We start from the raw sequence: 20,048 nt of genomic DNA, 5'->3' as shown, positions 1-20,048 counted from the left end.
TATGATGATGGTTGGAGATTAAAAGAGTAGTATTTTTATAATAAACATTTTTATGTGTGTGGTTTCATCTTCTTGTTTTATCATGGAAAAAGTATTATTGGATACATATATTTTGTTTTGGTATCGGATGGATCTGAAAAAGGCTTAAACATTAAACATTAAACGTTTTTGATCTTATTTTGATTTTAAATTTAAAAATTTGAAGATAAATTATTTCATTCAAAAAAACTTTTTTTTTTTAAATAATTGTTTATATAATATATAATTTTTAAAACAACAACTAATTATAGTTAAAAAAATTTATACTTTGTTAAAGGCAACAACATCAACAGATTGAACAAGATCTTCCATATCGGTGATTTGTTCTTCCAACCAATCAGATGAAACTTTGTCATCCTCAACAACACAACAGATTTGAAGTTTGTTGATACCGAAAGCAACTGGTAATACTTTAGCAGCACCCCATACAAGTCCATCTTTTTCGATTTTACGTATTCCTTCTTCGATATCAGAAATTTTTATTGTATCATCCCATGGTTTGACATCATAAATAATATTTGATTTAGCAATTGGACCTGGTTTCTTAGATTTTTTATCATGGTAAGCCTTTAAGCGTTCTTGAACAACTTTAGCTTGTTCTTCATCTTCTTCTTCTGAGTCAAAAAGATCGAAATCATCGTCATCTCCTTTACTAGCACCGGCAGTTGTTGAAGGTTCACCGAAAGCTTTTTTTTCTGAATCAGAGAATGATGCTACATTTTTGTACCAACGAGAAAGATGTTCATAAGCTTTAGAACATGGTGTACTTTTAAAAAGATTAAATAAAGTAAAATCTTTGGATGAAATTGTATATCTAAATAATATACTTTATTGAATATTATATTAATTAGTAACTTACCCTCCGGCATATGGAAAATCTCCAAGATAAGCATTAAAAGCAGCTAAATCAGCAGCAGATGTAGTATTAATTGAATCTTTAGAGAATGTCATAATTAACTGAAAAAAAAAATTTGAAAAAATATACTTAATAAGATAAAAACAAAAAATTGAACACAAAACATTATTTAATAATAAATTGAAAAATTAAAAAATATTTGGGAAAACAAAATTCCAAAAAAGAACATTAGATATCGTGCTAAGATGATTTGTCGTTTTTCGTTAAAAATTAACTATTGTTTTTTGATTTTTTTATTCTAGAAATATTTTTAGTTCCATTTTGTAGAATATTTAAAAAAACATGTGAAATATGATTTTTATCTTGATAAATACAAAATGAAATTCATTCTTACTATCTAGTCTTTTAATAAGTTTTTTAAAAATAATTTTGTTTGTATTCATGATTTAGATTTTCTTCAATTTGAATAAAAATCCAGAGATCAGAATAATGGTGATTATATCTTTTATTATAGAAATTAAAATTATCTATGAAAAATTTGCATATTCATTTTTTGTTTTAAAATCACTCGTGTATTGATATACTAATAATTAACTTTTAATGAGAGATAACTATGTTTTAAATAGTTTCTTTTACAATTAAAAATTATTTTTATATTAATTTTAGAAAATATATTTAAAGTATTATGAAAAAGAAAGAAAAATTTTTGTTTGTTGGATGTTTTTGTTTATCAATAATTTTTTTTACCTATGGATTTTTCAACATAAAAATTAAACTAGGAAATAATTATATTTTCAATGATAAAAGTCATCTTGTTTTAAAGTTAAAACACAATGAAACCATTAATTATTTAAAAAAAAGTGCGTAATGAAAAAAAAAATACTGAACTTACTTTTTATTTTTTTTTTTTCAGAATGTAATAAATATAATGATTTATTTGAGTATAAAAATAAAACAAAAGTTGTATTTATTCTTGTTGATGGATTAGCATTTCGTTTTCTCTCCAATACCACATCATCCATTAAAATGAAAAAAGTTATGAAATTAGTGTCTTCGGGTACATTTTCATTATACAAAAACTTTTGTTCTTATCCTACTTTTACATTATCTGGAATGAAAAGATTATTTACCGGAAGAGATGCATCATTTATGGATTCTATTTTTAACCTTGGTTCATCAATAATCTCCGGAGATACTTTATTTAATAAATTGAAAGAAAATGGGAAAAAAATGTTATGCTTAGGGGATTATTTAATTTTCTCTTGGTTTCCAAATATTTTTACAAAAGATTCTGTCAAAACAATTACAACAACAGACCTTCAGCATTTTAACGACGTAAAATATTTTATATTATGATTTAATTTGGTAAATAATTAAAAAAAATTTTTTTTAGGTTGACTTAATAACTGGTAACCATATTAATTATGTAATGAAGGATAAATATTTTAATTGGGATTTTTTATTAATATATTTTCTCGGACTAGACCAGGCTGGGCATTTCCTAAATAATGATAAAGGTAAAATGATAGAGAAGAAAATTAATGAATTAGATGAATATATTTTTAAAATATATAATGAAATGTCATCTAAAAATGATAGTTATGTAATTGTAATTAGTGGTGATCATGGTATGAATGCTTTTGGAAGTCATGGTGGTTCTGAAAAAGATGAAATTGAATCTGGATTTTTAATTTCAATAAAAGATAAAATATTTAATAATAGTAAAAATATAAATGAAATTTATCAATTAGATATTACTCCAACAATTTTAAATTTATATGGTATTGAAACAACTAATGATAGTATTGGTATTGCATATGATTTTACATCAGATTTGTATGAAAAAATGTATTTAGTTATAGTTAATTTAAAGCATTTTATTTTGAATTTTAAATTAGATAAAAAAATCCTTCATAAAGCTGAAGAATGTATAAATTTAATGTTTAATGAAATTATAACTAAATGTGAGAAAGAAAATAAAATAAACATTAAAAATATAATAGAATGTGAAGAAATTATAAAAACTTTACGAAAGCCATTTCTTCTGAATACACCAACACCAAATTATGTTCTGGTTTATTTTGCTTTTACACTAGCATTAATTGGAGTATCTTGTTATATCTTTAGTGAAATTGAAAATCTTAAAAGATTAAATATTATTCTTTTTATCATTATATCATTATTTTTTATGGGCTCTAGTTTTATTGATGAAGCTAGTGATGTATGGTTTTTTTTGCTTCAAACATTTCTTGTTTTAAAAATGATTCAATTTAAGGATAGTATTAGAATGTTTAAAACTTTAAAAATTATGTTTTTATGTAGTATAATGCATAATTTAATGCAACATGTACGTAGAAGATATTTGATTCCACAAAATAATTCAAATCTTGTTGGAAAGGGACGTTGGTTAGAACCTATTATGAGGGATATTATTAGTATTAGTGATAATATTACTTTTTTTAATCATTATAGTATATCATTTTATTCATATATTTTATCTTTAATATTTATTCAAAAGTTATACAAAAAATCATTTAGTATTCATTTTTTTTATCCTTTTACTTCTTTTACATTAATTAAAATCTTTTCAATCTCAAATATATCTTATCTATTTCTACTTTATATTATACCACTTTTATATATTATTTTAATTCCATCATCGAAAATTAAACTAATATTAAAAATATTTATTATAACATATTTATTTACACCACCATATCTGATTATATATTTACTTTTACTTATATATATATTAAAAATTCTTTTAAAGAATAATTTTTTAACCCAAAAATGTACTGCTATAACATTAACATTATTAAATGAAGCAGCTTTTTATTTTAATGGAAATTTACTTACATTTTCTTCATTGGATTTATCAGTTACAAGTGTGGCATTAATAAGCGATAATTTATTATCAATGTCTTTACGCTTATTTATACATACTTTCTCAAGTTATCTTATCATTTATGGATATATTTGGTAAATTTTTTTTTTGTTTATATATAAAAAATAAATAATAAATTTTTAAGGAATAAATTAAAAGAAAAAAAAATATCAACTAATGATGTACATATAAAACATTTTTTACTTTACCAAATACTTGTAAGAATTTTATCACTTACTGTATCAGAATTGTCATTGATAATTTTTCAAAATCACATAATGGTATGGTCAACATTTGCCCCAAAATATATAATAGATATAATTTTATTTTTAATAACAATATTTATTTATATTATAATTTAAAATAATAAATATTAAAGATAAATAAAATGTTTCAAAAATTAATTTAATTATCTTTCTTTTGTTACTATTTTGAAAGTTTATTTTTACGAAAATACTTTTTCAAGGTTAAAAATAATAGAAAATCATTATTGACGAAGGAGTAAAAATTCTATAAAAGTTATTTACAAAAATTGTTTGTACCTTTTATGCATTTTAACCTTTATCAATGGAGTGCAAAGTTTAATAGTAAGTGTAATTTTAAATTTTTATTATTATAAAAAAAGTAATTAAATCAGAATTTGAAAGATAAACAAATAACCTATACATAAAGAAGTGCCTGATTAAAATCTTCAAGGTAATTTATATTATTTTATCAATCTAAACTTTTCTCAATATTTTTCTTAATATTTGGTTGCAACAAAAACCTTGGAATTATACCAGTTTCATTATCATTCAAAAAGCTGTTCAAATGGGTGGAACTTTACAATGAGGAGTAAAAAATTTAGTAATGTTTATAAAAAAGATACTCCAAAAAAATTTAAGAATGTATATATAAGTATTCGAGAGGTTATCAAAAATATACTCTTTCTTGTCAAAGATTGTATAACTTAATAATCTACTTTTCATAATCAAAAATGAAATTCTTTAATATTGTTTTTATTGGTCTTGCTGCTTCAGTTGGAGCAAAATCTATTGTTAGTCGTTCAGCTGGATACGGTGATGAAGCTGTTACACCAGCCCCAGCACCTCCAGCTCCTGCTCCAGGTTATGGCGCTCCAGCTCCAGTAGCACCTGCACCAGTTGAAACTGTTGTTACAGAAACCAAACAAGAATACAATGCCGTTGTTGAACCAGCAAAAGTTGAACAATCTGGATATAGAAAGAAGAGAGGAGCTGCATATGGTGATGAAGCTGTTACTCCAGCCCCAGCACCAGCTCCAGTACCAGAAGCACCAGCACCTGGATATGGTGCACCAGTTCCAGCTGCTCCAGCTCCAGCACCTGTTGAACAAACAGTTACAGAAACCAAACAAGAGTACAATGCCGTTGTTGAACCAGCAAAAGTTGAACAATCTGGATACAGAAAGAAAAGAGGAGCTGCATATGGTGATGAAGCTGTTACACCAGCCCCAGCACCAGCTCCAGTACCAGAAGCACCAGCACCTGGATATGGTGCACCAGCTCCAGCTGCTCCAGCTCCAGCACCTGTTGAACAAACAGTTACAGAAACCAAACAAGAATACAATGCCGTTGTTGAGCCAGCTAAAGTTGAACAATCTGGATACAGAAAGAAGAGAGGAGCTGCTTATGGTGATGAAGCTGTTACACCTGCCCCAGCACCAGCTCCAGTACCAGAAGCACCAGCATCAGGATATGGTGCACCAGCCCCAGCTGCTCCAGCTCCAGCACCTGTTGAACAAACAGTTACAGAAACCAAACAAGAATACAATGCCGTTGTTGAGCCAGCTAAAGTTGAACAATCTGGATACAGAAAGAAGAGAGGAGCTGCATATGGTGATGAAGCTGTTACTCCAGCCCCAGCACCAGCTCCAGTACCAGAAGCACCAGCACCTGGATATGGTGCACCAGCTCCAGTTGCTCCAGCTCCAGCACCTGTTGAACAAACAGTTACAGAAACCAAACAAGAATACAATGCCGCTCCAAGCCCAAGTGTCCCAGAAACTCAACCATCAGGATATTAAAAAATATTAATATCTTTAAAACCTTTTTTTTTACTTTTTGTATAGATACTCTTTTAAGATCTTAGTTAAAATTTTCAATAAATTTTTTTAACCTTTTTTTAAAATTTTTCTTTATATTTAAATCACCTCCATTTTTTTTAATATTTAAAAATATCGGGTAAATATTAATTTATTTTTATTAAAAATTATTTAAATTTATAATTATTTTATAAAATTAAATAACTTTAAAAAGTTTCAAGTGCTTTTTCTGTATAAATAAAAATTACATTAAAGAATGATATTTTATCTTAACTTTTTAAAATATATTTTTATATATTAAATTTAAAGTACTAATAAAAATAATGATAGTTTCTTTATAACCATAACATTATTTTTGATGTGTTTGACAAATTAATGTTTAGCATCTGACTATTTTACCAAAGTACATCTAATTTTGTATTTTTGTAAAGTTGTTTAATATTTCTGTTTACAGAGTAATTTGTTTATTGCTTAACTAAAGTTATTAATAAATATATCAATCACTTTCTAAATATTTTCTTTATCGTTAATTTTACTTGTTATTTGTTTAGTATGTTAATTTTTTAATTTCTTATATATATTATTCGTATTTTTTGATCTTTTAAAATGTCACTTTTTGATATCAAATATTTATCAATTTATTTAAAGTATCATAATTTTTCATATAATTTTAACTTTCTACCTATTTTTCTACAAATTTTATCGTAAATATAAAGTCAAAATTTTAATTTGAAAATTAATTCCTTTAATTACTACAAAAAAAGTGTTAAAATTGTGCATAAATGTAAAGAAAAAGTGTTTGCGTGTGTACCGATAATTTACTGTCATTTTTTTTGTTGTTGATTTTATTTAAAAAATTTATAAAAAAAACAAACTATTCCGTACTACGAAAATTATAAAAAAAATTTTTTTGCGTGTTGCAATATTTTGTTAAAACCAAGAAGATAAATAGTTTTAATAATTTAAAGTTTACAAAAAAATTTCCTGACACAATTTATCCTACAAAAATTTAAAATACTAGTATGGTTACTTTTTAAATGTAATTGATTTAAATATTAAACTAATTTTTAATACTTTAAAAAATAAAAAATCTATATATTATAATTTCTTATTATTTAATCATAATAATCAGTGTATTATCAATGTTAAAAATTAATAAATTTTTAATAATCTTTACCATGATGCATATATTATACTTGTACAAAAAAATATTTATGAATTGAAAAGACAGAATTATAAAATAAAATTATTAAGTATATTGATGAAAATATGCTATCAACAAAACATAAGCTTCAAAAAGACAAATTGAATACGTTAATATATAAATATTACAAATTTCAAAATTAAACATCACACGATTATATTTAAAGGCACTCAAAGCAAAAAGAAAATGTAAATAGATTAGTAATAAAATATTTACATTTTGTACTAATCTAATATTATTATGAAACACAAATAATCCAAAAAATATATAAGCATATTTCGATCTCAAAATATATTATCATTTAAAATATCTCATTCACTTAAAAATAATAAAAATAAATATATTAATATATTTATTTAAAAAAATTTGTTTTTAATTTACAATAATGTATTTTTTTAAAAAAAAAAACATTAAAAAATTGCTTGATAAATTAATACAAATAGAAAAAAAAATAAGCTTGCACATTAATAATATTTAATAATACACAGAAAAAAAAAACAAAGTTCACTTAAAAGCTTTCACTAACATTTTTTCTTTTTAAAAATATTTAAAATTATTTGATGTTATCGTTTGCGTATAAAATGATAAAAAAAATTGTTTCAAAAAAAAAATAAAATTAATTTTCTCTATCAATCAAACATTTATATTAAAATTCTTGTCATATTATATTTAATTTTCATGAAAGTTATAAAAAACAGATTAAATAAATATATTGTAAGGTCATTCTTAATATATTTATATTTGATGGTAATTAAAAGTTAAATAATATGTTATCAGTAAGAATAATGACCATCAATTTATTTGATACTCGTAGATAAAATACCAAAAAATAATATATGGTGATTAAAAAAGTTATTTATAATTTCAAAACATTGAAACTGTATTATATCTGTTTTGCCAAAGTACTAAAATGAAGGTAACAGCATACATTGCTGTAGCAATCCAGCATTGAGTTGCTTTTTCATAATATTTACTTTCAATTTCTCTTTAAAAAAATTGATTTTACAAAAAAAAAAGATAAGAAACTTACAAAACTGATGGATCAATAGTGTTTTCTGCGAAGTGTAGATCAGGAAATAGTGTTACAGCATTAGAATAAAAAAATGCTCCCAAAATTCCGAGAAATATCACCCCAGATCCAGACATAAAAATGAGAAAGGCAGACAATTTTGGTCCAATAAATGCAGATACCATGATAAAAAAATAAAAAAAAAATTTTACTTTTAATATTTTTATTATTTCTTATCAAATTTTTTATGAAAATTCCTTTTAAGACTACCATAAACAAAAATCATTTTTCCAAATAGTATATTTTTTAGTTAAAAATAAAAAAATTACACTATCATTTTGGATCACAATACTATACCATTGATACCATTTACATTTTTAAATATCATTATAGAACAAATTTTTTTTTCTTTTTATTAGTTTTTGATCTTTGTCTTTTAACTACTATTTTAACATATAATTTTGAATCATTATATTACATATTTTTATTATATTTATTTAGTTATTTATTTTTAGACTAATATACAGAGAAATGGCTATATGGATACCATTAGTATCTGTTAGTGCTTTTTGGCTTATTGTTGGTTTATTGGGTCCATTTTTAGTTCCAAATGGCCCTAATAAAGGTTAGATTTTTATTAATTTCTACAGATAATTTTTTTAATAAGTTTGTAGGTATCATTAGAACTATGATTATTTTGACAGCCGTCTGTTGTTGGATGTTTTGGATTATAGTATTTCTCCATCAATTAAATCCACTTATTGGACCTCAAATACCAGTAAGAACTATAAAATGGATTAGCAAACAATGGGGTAATGCTAAAGTATTAGTTTCAAAATAAATTTCTTAATTGAAATTAATATAACTTGTAATGTTGAACTAACTGTAATTCTTTTTTTATTAATACAATTTTTAATACTTAATTTCATTGACAAAATAAATCAATAAATAAATATAATATTAATTTTTTTTAATGAATAAGAAAAATAATTGAATATTTATTAATTGCCAATTTTAAGTTAATTCAAATATCTAAAAAAAAATGCACTTTTAACATGGCAATGAGATGTTATATTTATATACAATGAATGAAGAAAAATAAAATTATAGATGATCAAGAGATCAGGATACAGTTGTAACAGATTTTTCCACAATAATTATTTTTTATAGTTAGTTGTCCATTAGTTTATTTGAATGTTCTCAAGTGTTCTGAAACATTATATCTTAAACACCGTCAAAACGAACCCGTTTCTTGCTTGTATCATTATTAAGTCCCTCATGACTTGTTTTAACTTCATTGAATTCTTCTAACAATGACTCGGTTTCGTAGATGGTACTTAGCGGTCTGATAACAGACTTAGATTCTAATGTTGTTTTAATGAGACTTTGATTATCTGTTTCAGGCTTGACATTGTTTGCTGTGTAATTTGATATCTTTTTTAATAATTCAGCTGGAAATTGTTTCAATGAATGATGTAACCTAAATGTATGCCTTGAATCCTCGAAATAGAAGTAGGCTATTGTTAAAAGACTAATCAAACATAGTGCCGCTAAAATTGTAGCGACAATAGTTATATAAATTGGGTCATTATCATTTTCATAGAAAGCTACAGTACCACATTTAGTTGTAAGTGAATTTAAATCTCCAGTTGGTCTATTTGCATCACCAATATCCTCTAACCAATGTGAAATCCAAGATTTTCCACAAATTGCTTCCCATGGATTGTCTGATAAGTCAACATTTTTTAACTTACTTTTGTCAAATGAGTTAAATAATTTTTCAGGTAAATAGTATAATCTATTACCATTTAAATATAAATTTTCTATTGATTCCATTGAATCTAAAGCTCCACTTGAAATATTTACAATCATATTATTTTCTAAATTTAATATTTGAAGATTTGAAAGTCCTTTTAAATCATTTTGCTCAATTGTTTCAATTCTGTTACTTGAAAGTATTAATGTCGTTAATTTTGTTAATGGTTTCAAAAATGATTCTTTATTTCCAATTTCATAAATTTCATTATCCATCATAGAAAGAATTTTGAGATTTTTGATATGCTCAAAAGCTTTTGCCTCAACAATTTCAATTTTACTGTGAGCAAAAGAAATGAATTCTATATTTGGTGATTCTTTTAATGTTTCAAGATCAGTATTATTTATTCGCGCAATTGGATTATTATCCATATTAAGATATTTTAAATTTTTAAGATTATTAAAGACAAGTTCCGTTAGATTGTCAATTGCATTATAAAATAAATGAATTTTTTGAAGATCAGGTAAATTAGATAAATATAATTGGAAAATATTATTATTTCCAAGATTTAAAAATTGAAGTTTTTTTAATCCAATAAAGGCATCTTTTTCAATGAATTGAATTTCATTACCCTCTAAATTTAAATGTTCAAGATTTTCAAGTCCTTTAAAAGTTGATGAATTTATAATTTCTAATTTATTTTTTGCTAAATTTAATTTTTTTAAATTTTTAAATCCTTCAAAAAATCCATTTTCTATAAAATTAATATCATTCTTTACCACATAAAAAATTTCTAATTTTTCAAGATTTGGAATCATTCCTTTTTTCAAGGCAGATATTTTATTAAAACTTAAATCAAGATATTCAAGTTGTGTAACATTTTCAAATACATTAGCTTCAAATGTTTTAATAATATTTCTCCTTAATATAAGAGATTTTAATTGTGATCCAATAACGCTAATAGAATTAGGTCTTATCATACTTAAATTACTATCTTCAATAGCCAATGCTGAAGGTCTTATTTTATCAAACATTCCTCTTGGTAGTACTGATAACGCAGAATTGTAAATATATATATTTGCTTTAACTGTCTCATTTATTGATGTTAATGATTTAAAAATTGCAGGTACACTTTTTCTTGTACAACCAATCCAATCAGAAAATCCATAACTTTTATCTGCTGTTGATGGATGCATAAATATTCTTGGATTACTATAGCATTTACAAGCTCTCTAACAAAATAATTTTTTTATATAAAAAATATAAATTAAAAAAAAAAACTTACTTCTTCATCTTTTTCTGTTATTTTTTTGATATGATAATCAATATATTTGCATTTATTTTTTCCTTGTAAAGTTAATGATATTTTAATTATAAGTATTACAATAAAAGTTAGTTTAGAAAATGTAAATATGTTCATTTTCATTAAATATATAAAGCTTAATATAATTTCAATAATTATTCTATAGATGTAGAAATGAACATTAATATACAAAAATTGTTTTTATTATCAATTTAGAACACTTATCACATAAAATTTAAAAGAATCCATAAAATAGTAAAAAAATCAACTGTTATTGATGTGTGCAGCTGAGTTTTATATTCGTGTCGACTAGTGACTGGCACAGAATGAATAGAGTAAAATTGGTCATGTGGAATGAAAAGACATAAAGTTAGTGAAAGAAAGAATGTACAGAGAAAAATTGTATAAATTGTCTCCTACTATCTAGTAGCAATTTCAATGGAGTTTTAGGTAAAAGTAGAGAAAAAGTGCGTAGTCTGACATATATAAATTTATACATTATATATTTACTAACAAATAAAATATAAGAAAGCAAAAAGGTATCTAAAAGTTCAAAGACGTCCTTTTAGATTAATGCAAATGACCCAAATGTAAGAATACTATCACAAAGTAAAAAAAAAATGTATTAAAAAAAGTTTTACTTTTTAATGTCATACAAAAGAACTAATTAATCAAAACTTGATAAAAATTTACACAAACTAGTTGGAGATCAAGCTTTGCTACAATTATTGTTAATATTTTTTTTTAGTAAAGTGATGTTTTTTTCATCATAGCCATAAAATCATTCTCATTTACATGACCATTTTTTGTTGCATCTGCCTCTTTTATCATATCCCACAACTCATCATCATTAATATTTTCACCTAACTCTGCAACAACACGTTTTAAATCTTCAAAATTAATATATCCTTTTTGATCTTTGTCAAACATCATGAATGCACTCTTCAATTCAGATGTTGCCTCACTAATGTCACATTTTACAAATTTTTCTGTTAATAATTCACTTAATTCTCCTACAGTAAATTCCTCTATAAATAAAAAAAAAATATTTTATTTTATTTATAATCTTTTCTAATACCTTTATTTCTAGACTTTCTTCCAGAGATTTCTTTTAACTCATCCGCTAAATGATCAACTTCAGCTTGTCTGGGTTCAAATCCTAAAGCTCTCATTACAACTTTAAGCTTTTTAATCGAAATTAAACCTTTTCCACATTCATCACACATTTCAAATGCTTCACTAATTTGTTTCAATGAAACCTCATTTAATCCATCTCTTTTTTTTGGTATATCAACCATTGTAAAGAATCTAGTTTTAAATAAGCAGAATGAAATATACTTATTAGCATTAAATAAACCCTATAAAAATGAATAATTTAAAAAAAAAACACAAACTTTTCTTTTAAAAACTCGTATAACCAATAGAATCATTATTATTTAACAGAACAATTATTTTTAAAAATATTAAAAATTATTACTACAAAAAATATAAAAAAAAGTAACAACAATTTACCTCACATCACAAAATAACAACATAAAAAAAAATTATATTTAATAAAAATATAATTTGTATAGAGGTATTTATAATAAAAAAAAAATATAAAGTCCAATTAAATTAGGACATGCTCAAATGCTTTTTAAAAAATGTATTATGGTTGGAGCATTAATGGTTGTTGAAAAAGGAAGATAAACATTTTTAGTATAATCAAAAATCCTTTTTTCCATTAAACACAGGTTGTTTTTATCTATAAAAATATAATATTAAATAAAATGTTAATATAATATAGAAAAAAGAAATTACCAATTTGATTTTCAAATTCTCTTATTGTATCCTGATTTCTTAATGTACTTGCTATAATAAACATGCCGGATGTTTCTTTCAAAAGGTTAGATACTGTCTTTAGAAGTGAATCAAGAATTGATGTATCATAAACAACATCTAAAAGTATATATTTTAATAAACATGTATATAATGTCTTTTATACATTTTGATAAAACTTTTTTATCATTTATATGATAGAAATAAGAATAAATAAGTAGACACATCTATATTTTTTAATATCATTTTCTTTATAAAACTAACCAGCTGCAATGATGTAATCGTAATTAGAACCTTTTTCTATTTCATCCTTCCAGTTGAGGTACGAAACGGAAACTTCTTTACAATCCAGTTTATTTATTTCAACATTTCTTATTAATTGTTTAATTACTAACTCATTACAATCTGTCAGCTTTAAAGAACCAACTCCAGCAAATACTTTAGCAGCAATACCAGTTAATCCACATCCTGCACCAAGTTCCAGGACATTCTTATCTTTGAAATTATATTTTTCTTTAAATTCACTGTCAAAACAAATTACCGAAGCTAGAACTGAAGCAGCTTGCCAACACGACAAACCCGTAGTACCACAACTTAATTGTTCAACATACTCTTGTATAATAATTTTATTATTTAACTTATCATCAAAATATATTCTATATGACACTGTATCCTTATCTTTATCATCAACCATTACTAATGATAATCTTTCATACATCTTATCACTACCAGAGAATCCTTCCTTTTCCAACTGTAAACATTTTTTTTTAAATAAAATTTTAATAACTATAAATATATATGGCAAATGTATAATTATAAAAATATACACTTATCCATATTATTATAACTTGCCTTATAAATAATCTTTTTTAATACATTTCTTTCAAATGTTTTTTTACATGGAAATTCAAGCAAAATTTTATGTCCTATTATGTTATCAATATATTTATTATTTATTTTTAAAATCTTTATTATTTCATTTAACAAATCATCATTAATTTTAGAAGAAGAGTAATAACATCTAATGAAGTTATAAACATGTTCTAAAGAATTTTCAAAATTATCCATCAACCATCTTTTCTCCATCAGACACTCTACCTCGAAGGCTGAAAGTTTTGTTTTTTCTATGGACATCTGAAATAAATTAAATAAAAAAAATTAAAATCATATTTTAGATAAAAAATATGATCAAATTTATAAATATTTTAATAAGTAAAAAATATATATTATATAACATTAGCATAATTCTTACAATAAATACTAGATGGTGGTAAATAACTTAGTTTACCATATGGAATTTTATAAGTTTCCGCTAAATAATAACGTTCTTCACCCTTTAGAAGAAGTTCATTAATTTTGATATCATCATTTATCTATAATAAAAAAAAAAATTAATAATGCTAAATTAAAAAAAGATTAAATAAAATAATAAAAAAAAATAGACTTACAGATTTATTTTGTCGAAAGGTTTCTTTTATTTCTTTTAAAAAATTTTCTTTTTCAATGGATGTTTTTGATGATTCTATAGCTTCCCAATTCTTAGCTAATTTTATAAATTTTTTATATAATGATAAAACTCGATGACGAGAGGATATTGTACACATAATTTCTGGGCATATATATTATAGAAAAAAAAAAAAGTGTATTATATTATATTTATTTTATATATATGATACCATTAAGACCAATGATGAATCTTAAGAAGATTGATTTTAGAGTATCGTATACAAATTAATATATTACTTTCACACAATATAAATGTAGGTCACATTACTATCTTTTTAAAAAATATGAAAATGATTTGGAAATGAGATAAATAATAACCATAAATTTCTTAAATTGATTTAAATACCTATATATATATATCCTTTTTTTTCATAAATGTTAATGAAATCCTTTAGTTTTTTAACATTATTTTTTCTATCTTTAACATTGGCTGAAAATAATAATGAAATAAAAGATAGTAACAATAGTCTTCCGGAATGCCCTTTTATAGATCCTATGAAAGAATTAGAAAAATGGGCTAAATATGATTTTAAAAAATGTAATGTAACAATTTTTGAAGCTCCTATTACTGAAAATAAATCTTCTGTAGAGGAAGAAAAACAAAAATGGGGATATATAAATTTTGGTTTTAACACTTATGTTAGTGATAAAATAGGCCCAAAAAGAGATATAATGAAACAAGCACATCCTTTGTAAGTATTACTAATAAAAATATAAGATGGTATAATTATTTTAATATATTAATATATTATAGATGTGATAAGCTTGAATATGCAATAACTTTAAAAGCATCAATTGTCATAGTTTATCATAATGAAGCTCTCAGTGTGCTAATTAGAATGTTAAATGGAATTTTAAATAAAACACCAAAAGAATTACTAAAAGAAATTATTTTATTTGATGACTATACAAATAGTGAGCTAATAATTGATGAATATTTGAAAGAATATGCATCTATAGAAGGATGGAATATGGATATTTTTAAATTTTATAGATCATCACAAAGAGAAGGTTTAATAAGGGCTAAAGTTTTAGCCTCAAGGCATGCAGAAGGAGATGTCTTAGTATTTTTAGACTCACATTGTGAACCTAATGATAGATGGTTAGAACCTTTACTTCATGAAATACAAAAAAATCCAAAAATTATAGCTTTACCAATAGTAGATTTAATTAATCCCAATAAATTTGATTATACAAAAGCTATGTTTGCAAAAAGTGGCTTTGATTGGAGTTTATATTTTAGATGGGAATACATTCCATGGGATTACTTTGATAAAGAAGAAAATCATATTATTCCAGTAGACTCTCCCGGGATGCCAGGAGGGTTATTAGCTGTTGATAGAAAATTCTTTAAAGAACAAGGAGAATACGATATGGGAATGGAGATATGGGGGGCAGAGAATGTTGAAATGAGTATTAGAGTAAGTATTAATTTCATTTTACTAAGAACAAAAAATACAGATAACTTTTTATCTAAGAATGCTGTATTTTTTTTTGTGGTTTTTTGTTTCAATATTTCATTGCTATAATTTTTTAGGCATGGTTGTGTGGAGATGGTGTTAAATTAGTCCCTTGTAGTAGAGTAGGCCACGTTTTTAGACATCGAAGACCATACAAATCTAAACCTGAACTTACTGACAGCAATCTTTATAATAGCCTTCGAACTGTTAAAGTATGGTTTGATGAGTACCAGGAACAATTTTACCTTGCAAGACCCAAAGCAAAAGATATGGAAATTTCAAGTATTCAAGAGAGAATAGAACTAAGAAAGAGATTAAATTGTAAACCTTTTAAATGGTATTTAGAAAACATATATCCTAAGCTATTATCTGAAATAAAATTAACAAAAATGGAACTATGACGGCAGCGTACTTGACATTCATGGATGTAATTTTATATTTTTAAAAACATTTTTTTGAAATATGATAGAAAAAATATCATTTTGCCAAACACATCAGTAAATATTTATTTATAGTATATACTAGACAAAAGAGAGTTAAAACTTCAAATTTTCAAGTAGTTCTTTGACGTCATTTTCTCCTGGTACACGTGCAATCCACGTTTCCATTTCACTTCCATTACTATTTGGAAATGATAATCGTACTTTGGTTCCTTCCAATTTGGCTACTTTTAAGTTTTCATTTATATGAGTATTAATAAGAATTGATCCAATTGCATTTGTTGCTCTTACAATTATAACTTTTTTTCCATCTAATTCTTTTACATTAATGAAAGCTACACCTTTTTTAACATACTGCTTGTCAATTAGCTGATGAAGAGAGCATTTCACATTATATAATGCATCTTTGTCTGCTTGTAATGGATCATACTTTTCTTGCTGTTCTTCTTCCTCGTCGTTCTCTTCTTCACCTTTGTTTTCCTCTTCATTTTTTTTTTCACTAACTGTTGTATTAGGTTGAAAACAAAATGTTGGTAATGTTGATTTAGTTTGAGTTTTTCCATCTTTTTCTTGACTAACAGGAGCCGACATGAAAGAAAACATTGGTTTTGTATTATCAGTAGAACCAAATAGACTTGGATAAGATGGTTTAGTATTTGATTTATCATTATCAGAATCCTCAGGTTTTTTAGAAATATCTGATAAAGTACCACTGTTAAAAATACTATACGTTTTTTCCTTTGTTACATTTTTATCTTTCTCATCTGTCAAACTAGATGGTGATGTAAAAATATTTGTAGATGTTGTTTTTGAGTCCATTGTAGGAAAATTAAACATAGGAATTGGTTTTGAAGAATCTGGCAGCTTAGCATTGCTACCAAATAAAGATGGCTTAGATTCAAATGATGTCGTAGATTTTGGAGCAGCAGGAACAACAAAGGTGCCATTTTTTCTTGATCCACTATCTTCATCATTATTCATTTCATCATCTATACTACTTGAAGCTTTTCTTTTTATTTTTCCTCCTACTCTTCCACTTTTAACTGGTTCTGGTGGAGGTAATTTTGGAACAATTGTCGGCAGTAAAGGATTCTCTGTAATTTTTTGAGCTGGAAATTTTGGACTTGATACACCATTAGTCCTAGAAAAGTGGTCACAACATTCATCATCAATACCACTTAAATGTTTAATATAATCTAACATGCAAGGTGTCTAAAAAATTAAATTAAAGAAAAGTTTGATAAAAACTTACAAAATCAGCATGAGGAGTTTTACTAAATTCTTCTGTTATTTTATCTACAAAACATTTATTTAATGTTGATAGCTTTTCTTTGAAACTTTCAATAGTCATAGTAATAAAAAAAATTTCCTATTATAACTTCTACAAACACTAAGTTGAAAAATTTTAAAGACAATAGATGATACTCCAAAATACAAAATTTTGCGCGTTTCGTGACAAAAGTACTTCCTGTTCCAGGGTGACACGTAAATTTATTAAGGTTATTTTACTTATATTTCTGTGCAGGATGAAACATATATTTATTTATCACTTGAAAAATATATTTTTTTAATGGTATATATTTAATAGGTAATATTTGAAAAGTTAATTTTTGTTTATTTTATCTGTTTAGATGTAAACTTTATATTTTATATATTTTTTTGTTTATAAATGAATGTTAGCACAAACATTATAATAAATTGTTTAAAATATTTTTATTTTATAATTTATCAGTTACCTTCACTTGATCTTTTAATTTTTTTTTACTAACACAAATTAAAGGAGACTCTAATTTTTTATATAATAATGATTGCAACTAAAATAATTATTTCTTAATTTATACTAAATAGTACTCTTTACAGGTTTTTATTTTTTTTCAAAAAAATGTAGTGTACTTCATTTCAATTCTTTTTACATCACGTAAAATATAAATATTGTAACAAAAATACTTCAAAAGTTGTAATTTTGTTTAAAATATTTATGTTGAATAAGTAATTTTATAGAAAAAAAATATTCAGTATACATTATTTAAAAACCTTGAACATTTTTGTTTTAAAAACACCTAATAACAATTTTTAGAAGGAAGTGCCATATTAAAAATAAAAAATTTTGTTTTAGTATAAAAAATGCACAATTTTAGGTCGCAATTTTAAATAAACTACAAAAACTGTAAAAAAAAAAATTAGAAGCCATGAAATTAGCAGCAACATTTATAAAGATAAAGCTATCATTATTTCATTTTGTAAAAATACGACGCATTTAATAATTAAAAAAATATAGGTGTGCCTTCAACAATTAAAAGTTCTTTTTCTTTCAGCATGAATGCATTCTTCTTTAAAATTTGATGGTATATCATCTGGACAGATATAGACTATTTCTTTATTTTTTAAAAGAACCAAAAAAAACCCATCATGATCTTTGTTGTAATGTTTATCAAGAATTCCAATGATTTCTGACTCATTATAGGCTACTCCTTTTTTTGTATTCTTCATAAGTCTTTGGAGAAAACCACATTTTGCTTTGCTTGTGCTTTTACTAGACTTCAAAGATACTGTTAAATTTTCGTATTCAGTAACCAAATTTGAATCCTTAAACACATTATAAATAAATCTTAACAAAATATTATAAACTTACTTTAAAAGTATCTAAAGGTTTCCATGTATCTTCTTCAGAAGAACAATTTTCCCAGCGAACTTTATATTCTTTAATGCCATCGACAACACGATGATCGACAATTTTTTCAATATTGTAATGTTCTCTTTTGTTTTCATTTGATTTAACTTTTGACTTTTTGTTATTATTTTTCTTGCTATTAGACAATTCACTGGAAAATACGTTATTTTTAACTTCAGAAGAAGTAGGATTTTCTGGTAAAGAATTTCCTTTTGATTGAGATTTAGGAGTAGATGGAGTATTTGGAATGGAACTAAAATCTAAAAATAATAAAAAAAAAATAAGACCAAAAAAAAATTTATTTACCTTTTACAAGAGCAGAAGTTGGAGTACAACTACCTCTTTCAATGGTATTGTCCCAAATTCTTGCCAAAATTCTAGAACTTTTCCTGGTCCCTTCACTTTTTTTTGAACCGGGCGAGTTTACCTCGTCAAAACTCGAAATAGATCTACTATAATTTCTTTTTTTAGAAGTAATTTCAACTTCGCTTTCAGTTTCTGAAAAATTTTTAGATCTTTTTCTACTGAGTTCTTCATTAGTTTTTTTAGCTTGAAAAGCTTCCACTAAACGTCTACCTTTGACCTTTTTGGCCTTTAACCATTTAGATTCCCCATCAGTAAATAAAACTTGATATTTTAATTTACCATTTTCTTCACAACTATCTAAAATCTCTTTCATTTTTGGTTCATTGTCTTCTTCACCACTGTCACTTTCACCTTTATCTAATTTAACTTTAGAAAAAGGAATCTTTTTTTTTCTACTTATTTCATACTGCTTGATTAAAGATTTAGACTAAAAATTTTACAAAATAATTATTAATAAAAACACAATACTTACGAGATTTTCGGAAGGTTCCCAGGTACAATCACTAATAGGATAACCTTCCCATTTAATTTTGTAAAACCTTATTCCATCTTCAAATTTGTCATCCAAGATATCCTCAACAACATATTCTTCCTCATTTTCACTAATGTTCTTTTTACTTTTTCCCATAATTTTTCCTTTGAAAAAATTAGATATAAAATGAAATAAATTATTT

At 24.5% G+C, this 20,048-nt stretch overlaps 10 protein-coding genes across 10 annotated transcripts; 4 read left to right on the top strand and 6 right to left on the bottom strand.

Moving 5' to 3' along the window:
• Positions 1-300: 300 nt before the first annotated feature.
• On the bottom strand, positions 301-990 carry SRAE_2000325000 (Elongation factor 1-beta; the record flags this gene model as incomplete). Its single annotated transcript, XM_024654421.1, has 2 exons — positions 301-853; positions 899-990. 2 exons carry the CDS (start codon positions 988-990, stop codon positions 301-303), a joined length of 645 nt encoding a protein of 214 aa, XP_024507794.1.
• A 590-nt stretch (positions 991-1,580) lies between these two features.
• On the top strand, positions 1,581-3,330 carry SRAE_2000324900 (GPI ethanolamine phosphate transferase 2; the record flags this gene model as incomplete). The annotated part of the gene is made up of 3 exons (XM_024654420.1): positions 1,581-1,755; positions 1,809-2,230; positions 2,289-3,330. Coding segments are annotated over 3 exons (1,639 nt in total), but the record flags the coding sequence as incomplete, so codon positions are not given.
• Positions 3,331-4,755: 1,425 nt separating this feature from the next.
• SRAE_2000324800 (Hypothetical protein) lies at positions 4,756-5,823 on the top strand (the record flags this gene model as incomplete). The annotated part of the gene is made up of 1 exon (XM_024654419.1): positions 4,756-5,823. One exon carries the CDS (start codon positions 4,756-4,758, stop codon positions 5,821-5,823), a length of 1,068 nt encoding a protein of 355 aa, XP_024507792.1.
• A 2,086-nt stretch (positions 5,824-7,909) lies between these two features.
• Positions 7,910-8,239, bottom strand: SRAE_2000324700 (Hypothetical protein; the record flags this gene model as incomplete). The annotated part of the gene is made up of 2 exons (XM_024654417.1): positions 7,910-8,030; positions 8,076-8,239. The coding sequence occupies 2 exons, from the start codon at positions 8,237-8,239 to the stop codon at positions 7,910-7,912; spliced, it is 285 nt and encodes a 94-aa protein (XP_024507791.1).
• A 346-nt stretch (positions 8,240-8,585) lies between these two features.
• Positions 8,586-8,895, top strand: SRAE_2000324600 (ATPase, V0 complex, subunit e1/e2 family-containing protein; the record flags this gene model as incomplete). The annotated part of the gene is made up of 2 exons (XM_024654416.1): positions 8,586-8,679; positions 8,729-8,895. 2 exons carry the CDS (start codon positions 8,586-8,588, stop codon positions 8,893-8,895), a joined length of 261 nt encoding a protein of 86 aa, XP_024507790.1.
• A 383-nt stretch (positions 8,896-9,278) lies between these two features.
• On the bottom strand, positions 9,279-11,236 carry SRAE_2000324500 (Leucine-rich repeat and Leucine-rich repeat, typical subtype-containing protein; the record flags this gene model as incomplete). Its single annotated transcript, XM_024654415.1, has 2 exons — positions 9,279-11,042; positions 11,096-11,236. 2 exons carry the CDS (start codon positions 11,234-11,236, stop codon positions 9,279-9,281), a joined length of 1,905 nt encoding a protein of 634 aa, XP_024507789.1.
• Positions 11,237-11,857: 621 nt separating this feature from the next.
• SRAE_2000324400 (EF-hand domain and Complex 1 LYR protein family and EF-hand domain pair and Nicotinamide N-methyltransferase-like family-containing protein) lies at positions 11,858-14,535 on the bottom strand (the record flags this gene model as incomplete). The annotated part of the gene is made up of 12 exons (XM_024654414.1): positions 11,858-12,141; positions 12,192-12,272; positions 12,318-12,471; positions 12,805-12,857; positions 12,914-13,051; positions 13,196-13,426; positions 13,473-13,483; positions 13,543-13,682; positions 13,784-13,974; positions 14,030-14,065; positions 14,184-14,304; positions 14,380-14,535. The coding sequence occupies 12 exons, from the start codon at positions 14,533-14,535 to the stop codon at positions 11,858-11,860; spliced, it is 1,596 nt and encodes a 531-aa protein (XP_024507788.1).
• Positions 14,536-14,812: 277 nt separating this feature from the next.
• SRAE_2000324300 (Glycosyltransferase 2-like domain-containing protein) lies at positions 14,813-16,298 on the top strand (the record flags this gene model as incomplete). The annotated part of the gene is made up of 4 exons (XM_024654413.1): positions 14,813-14,903; positions 15,027-15,129; positions 15,192-15,858; positions 15,975-16,298. The coding sequence occupies 4 exons, from the start codon at positions 14,813-14,815 to the stop codon at positions 16,296-16,298; spliced, it is 1,185 nt and encodes a 394-aa protein (XP_024507787.1).
• Positions 16,299-16,433: 135 nt separating this feature from the next.
• Positions 16,434-17,688, bottom strand: SRAE_2000324200 (Pleckstrin homology-like domain-containing protein; the record flags this gene model as incomplete). The annotated part of the gene is made up of 2 exons (XM_024654412.1): positions 16,434-17,549; positions 17,590-17,688. The coding sequence occupies 2 exons, from the start codon at positions 17,686-17,688 to the stop codon at positions 16,434-16,436; spliced, it is 1,215 nt and encodes a 404-aa protein (XP_024507786.1).
• A 935-nt stretch (positions 17,689-18,623) lies between these two features.
• SRAE_2000324100 (Chromo domain/shadow and Chromo domain-like and Chromo domain-containing protein) lies at positions 18,624-20,002 on the bottom strand (the record flags this gene model as incomplete). Its single annotated transcript, XM_024654411.1, has 4 exons — positions 18,624-18,923; positions 18,970-19,268; positions 19,315-19,801; positions 19,847-20,002. The coding sequence occupies 4 exons, from the start codon at positions 20,000-20,002 to the stop codon at positions 18,624-18,626; spliced, it is 1,242 nt and encodes a 413-aa protein (XP_024507785.1).
• Between the last annotated feature and the right edge of the window lie 46 nt (positions 20,003-20,048).

The sequence above is a fragment of the Strongyloides ratti genome (assembly GCF_001040885.1).
Source record: "Strongyloides ratti genome assembly S_ratti_ED321, chromosome : 2".
Classification (NCBI taxonomy): domain Eukaryota; kingdom Metazoa; phylum Nematoda; class Chromadorea; order Rhabditida; family Strongyloididae; genus Strongyloides; species Strongyloides ratti.
The sequence above is the reverse complement of the archived record's forward strand: the minus strand, read 5'-3'. Positions and strand labels throughout refer to the sequence as shown.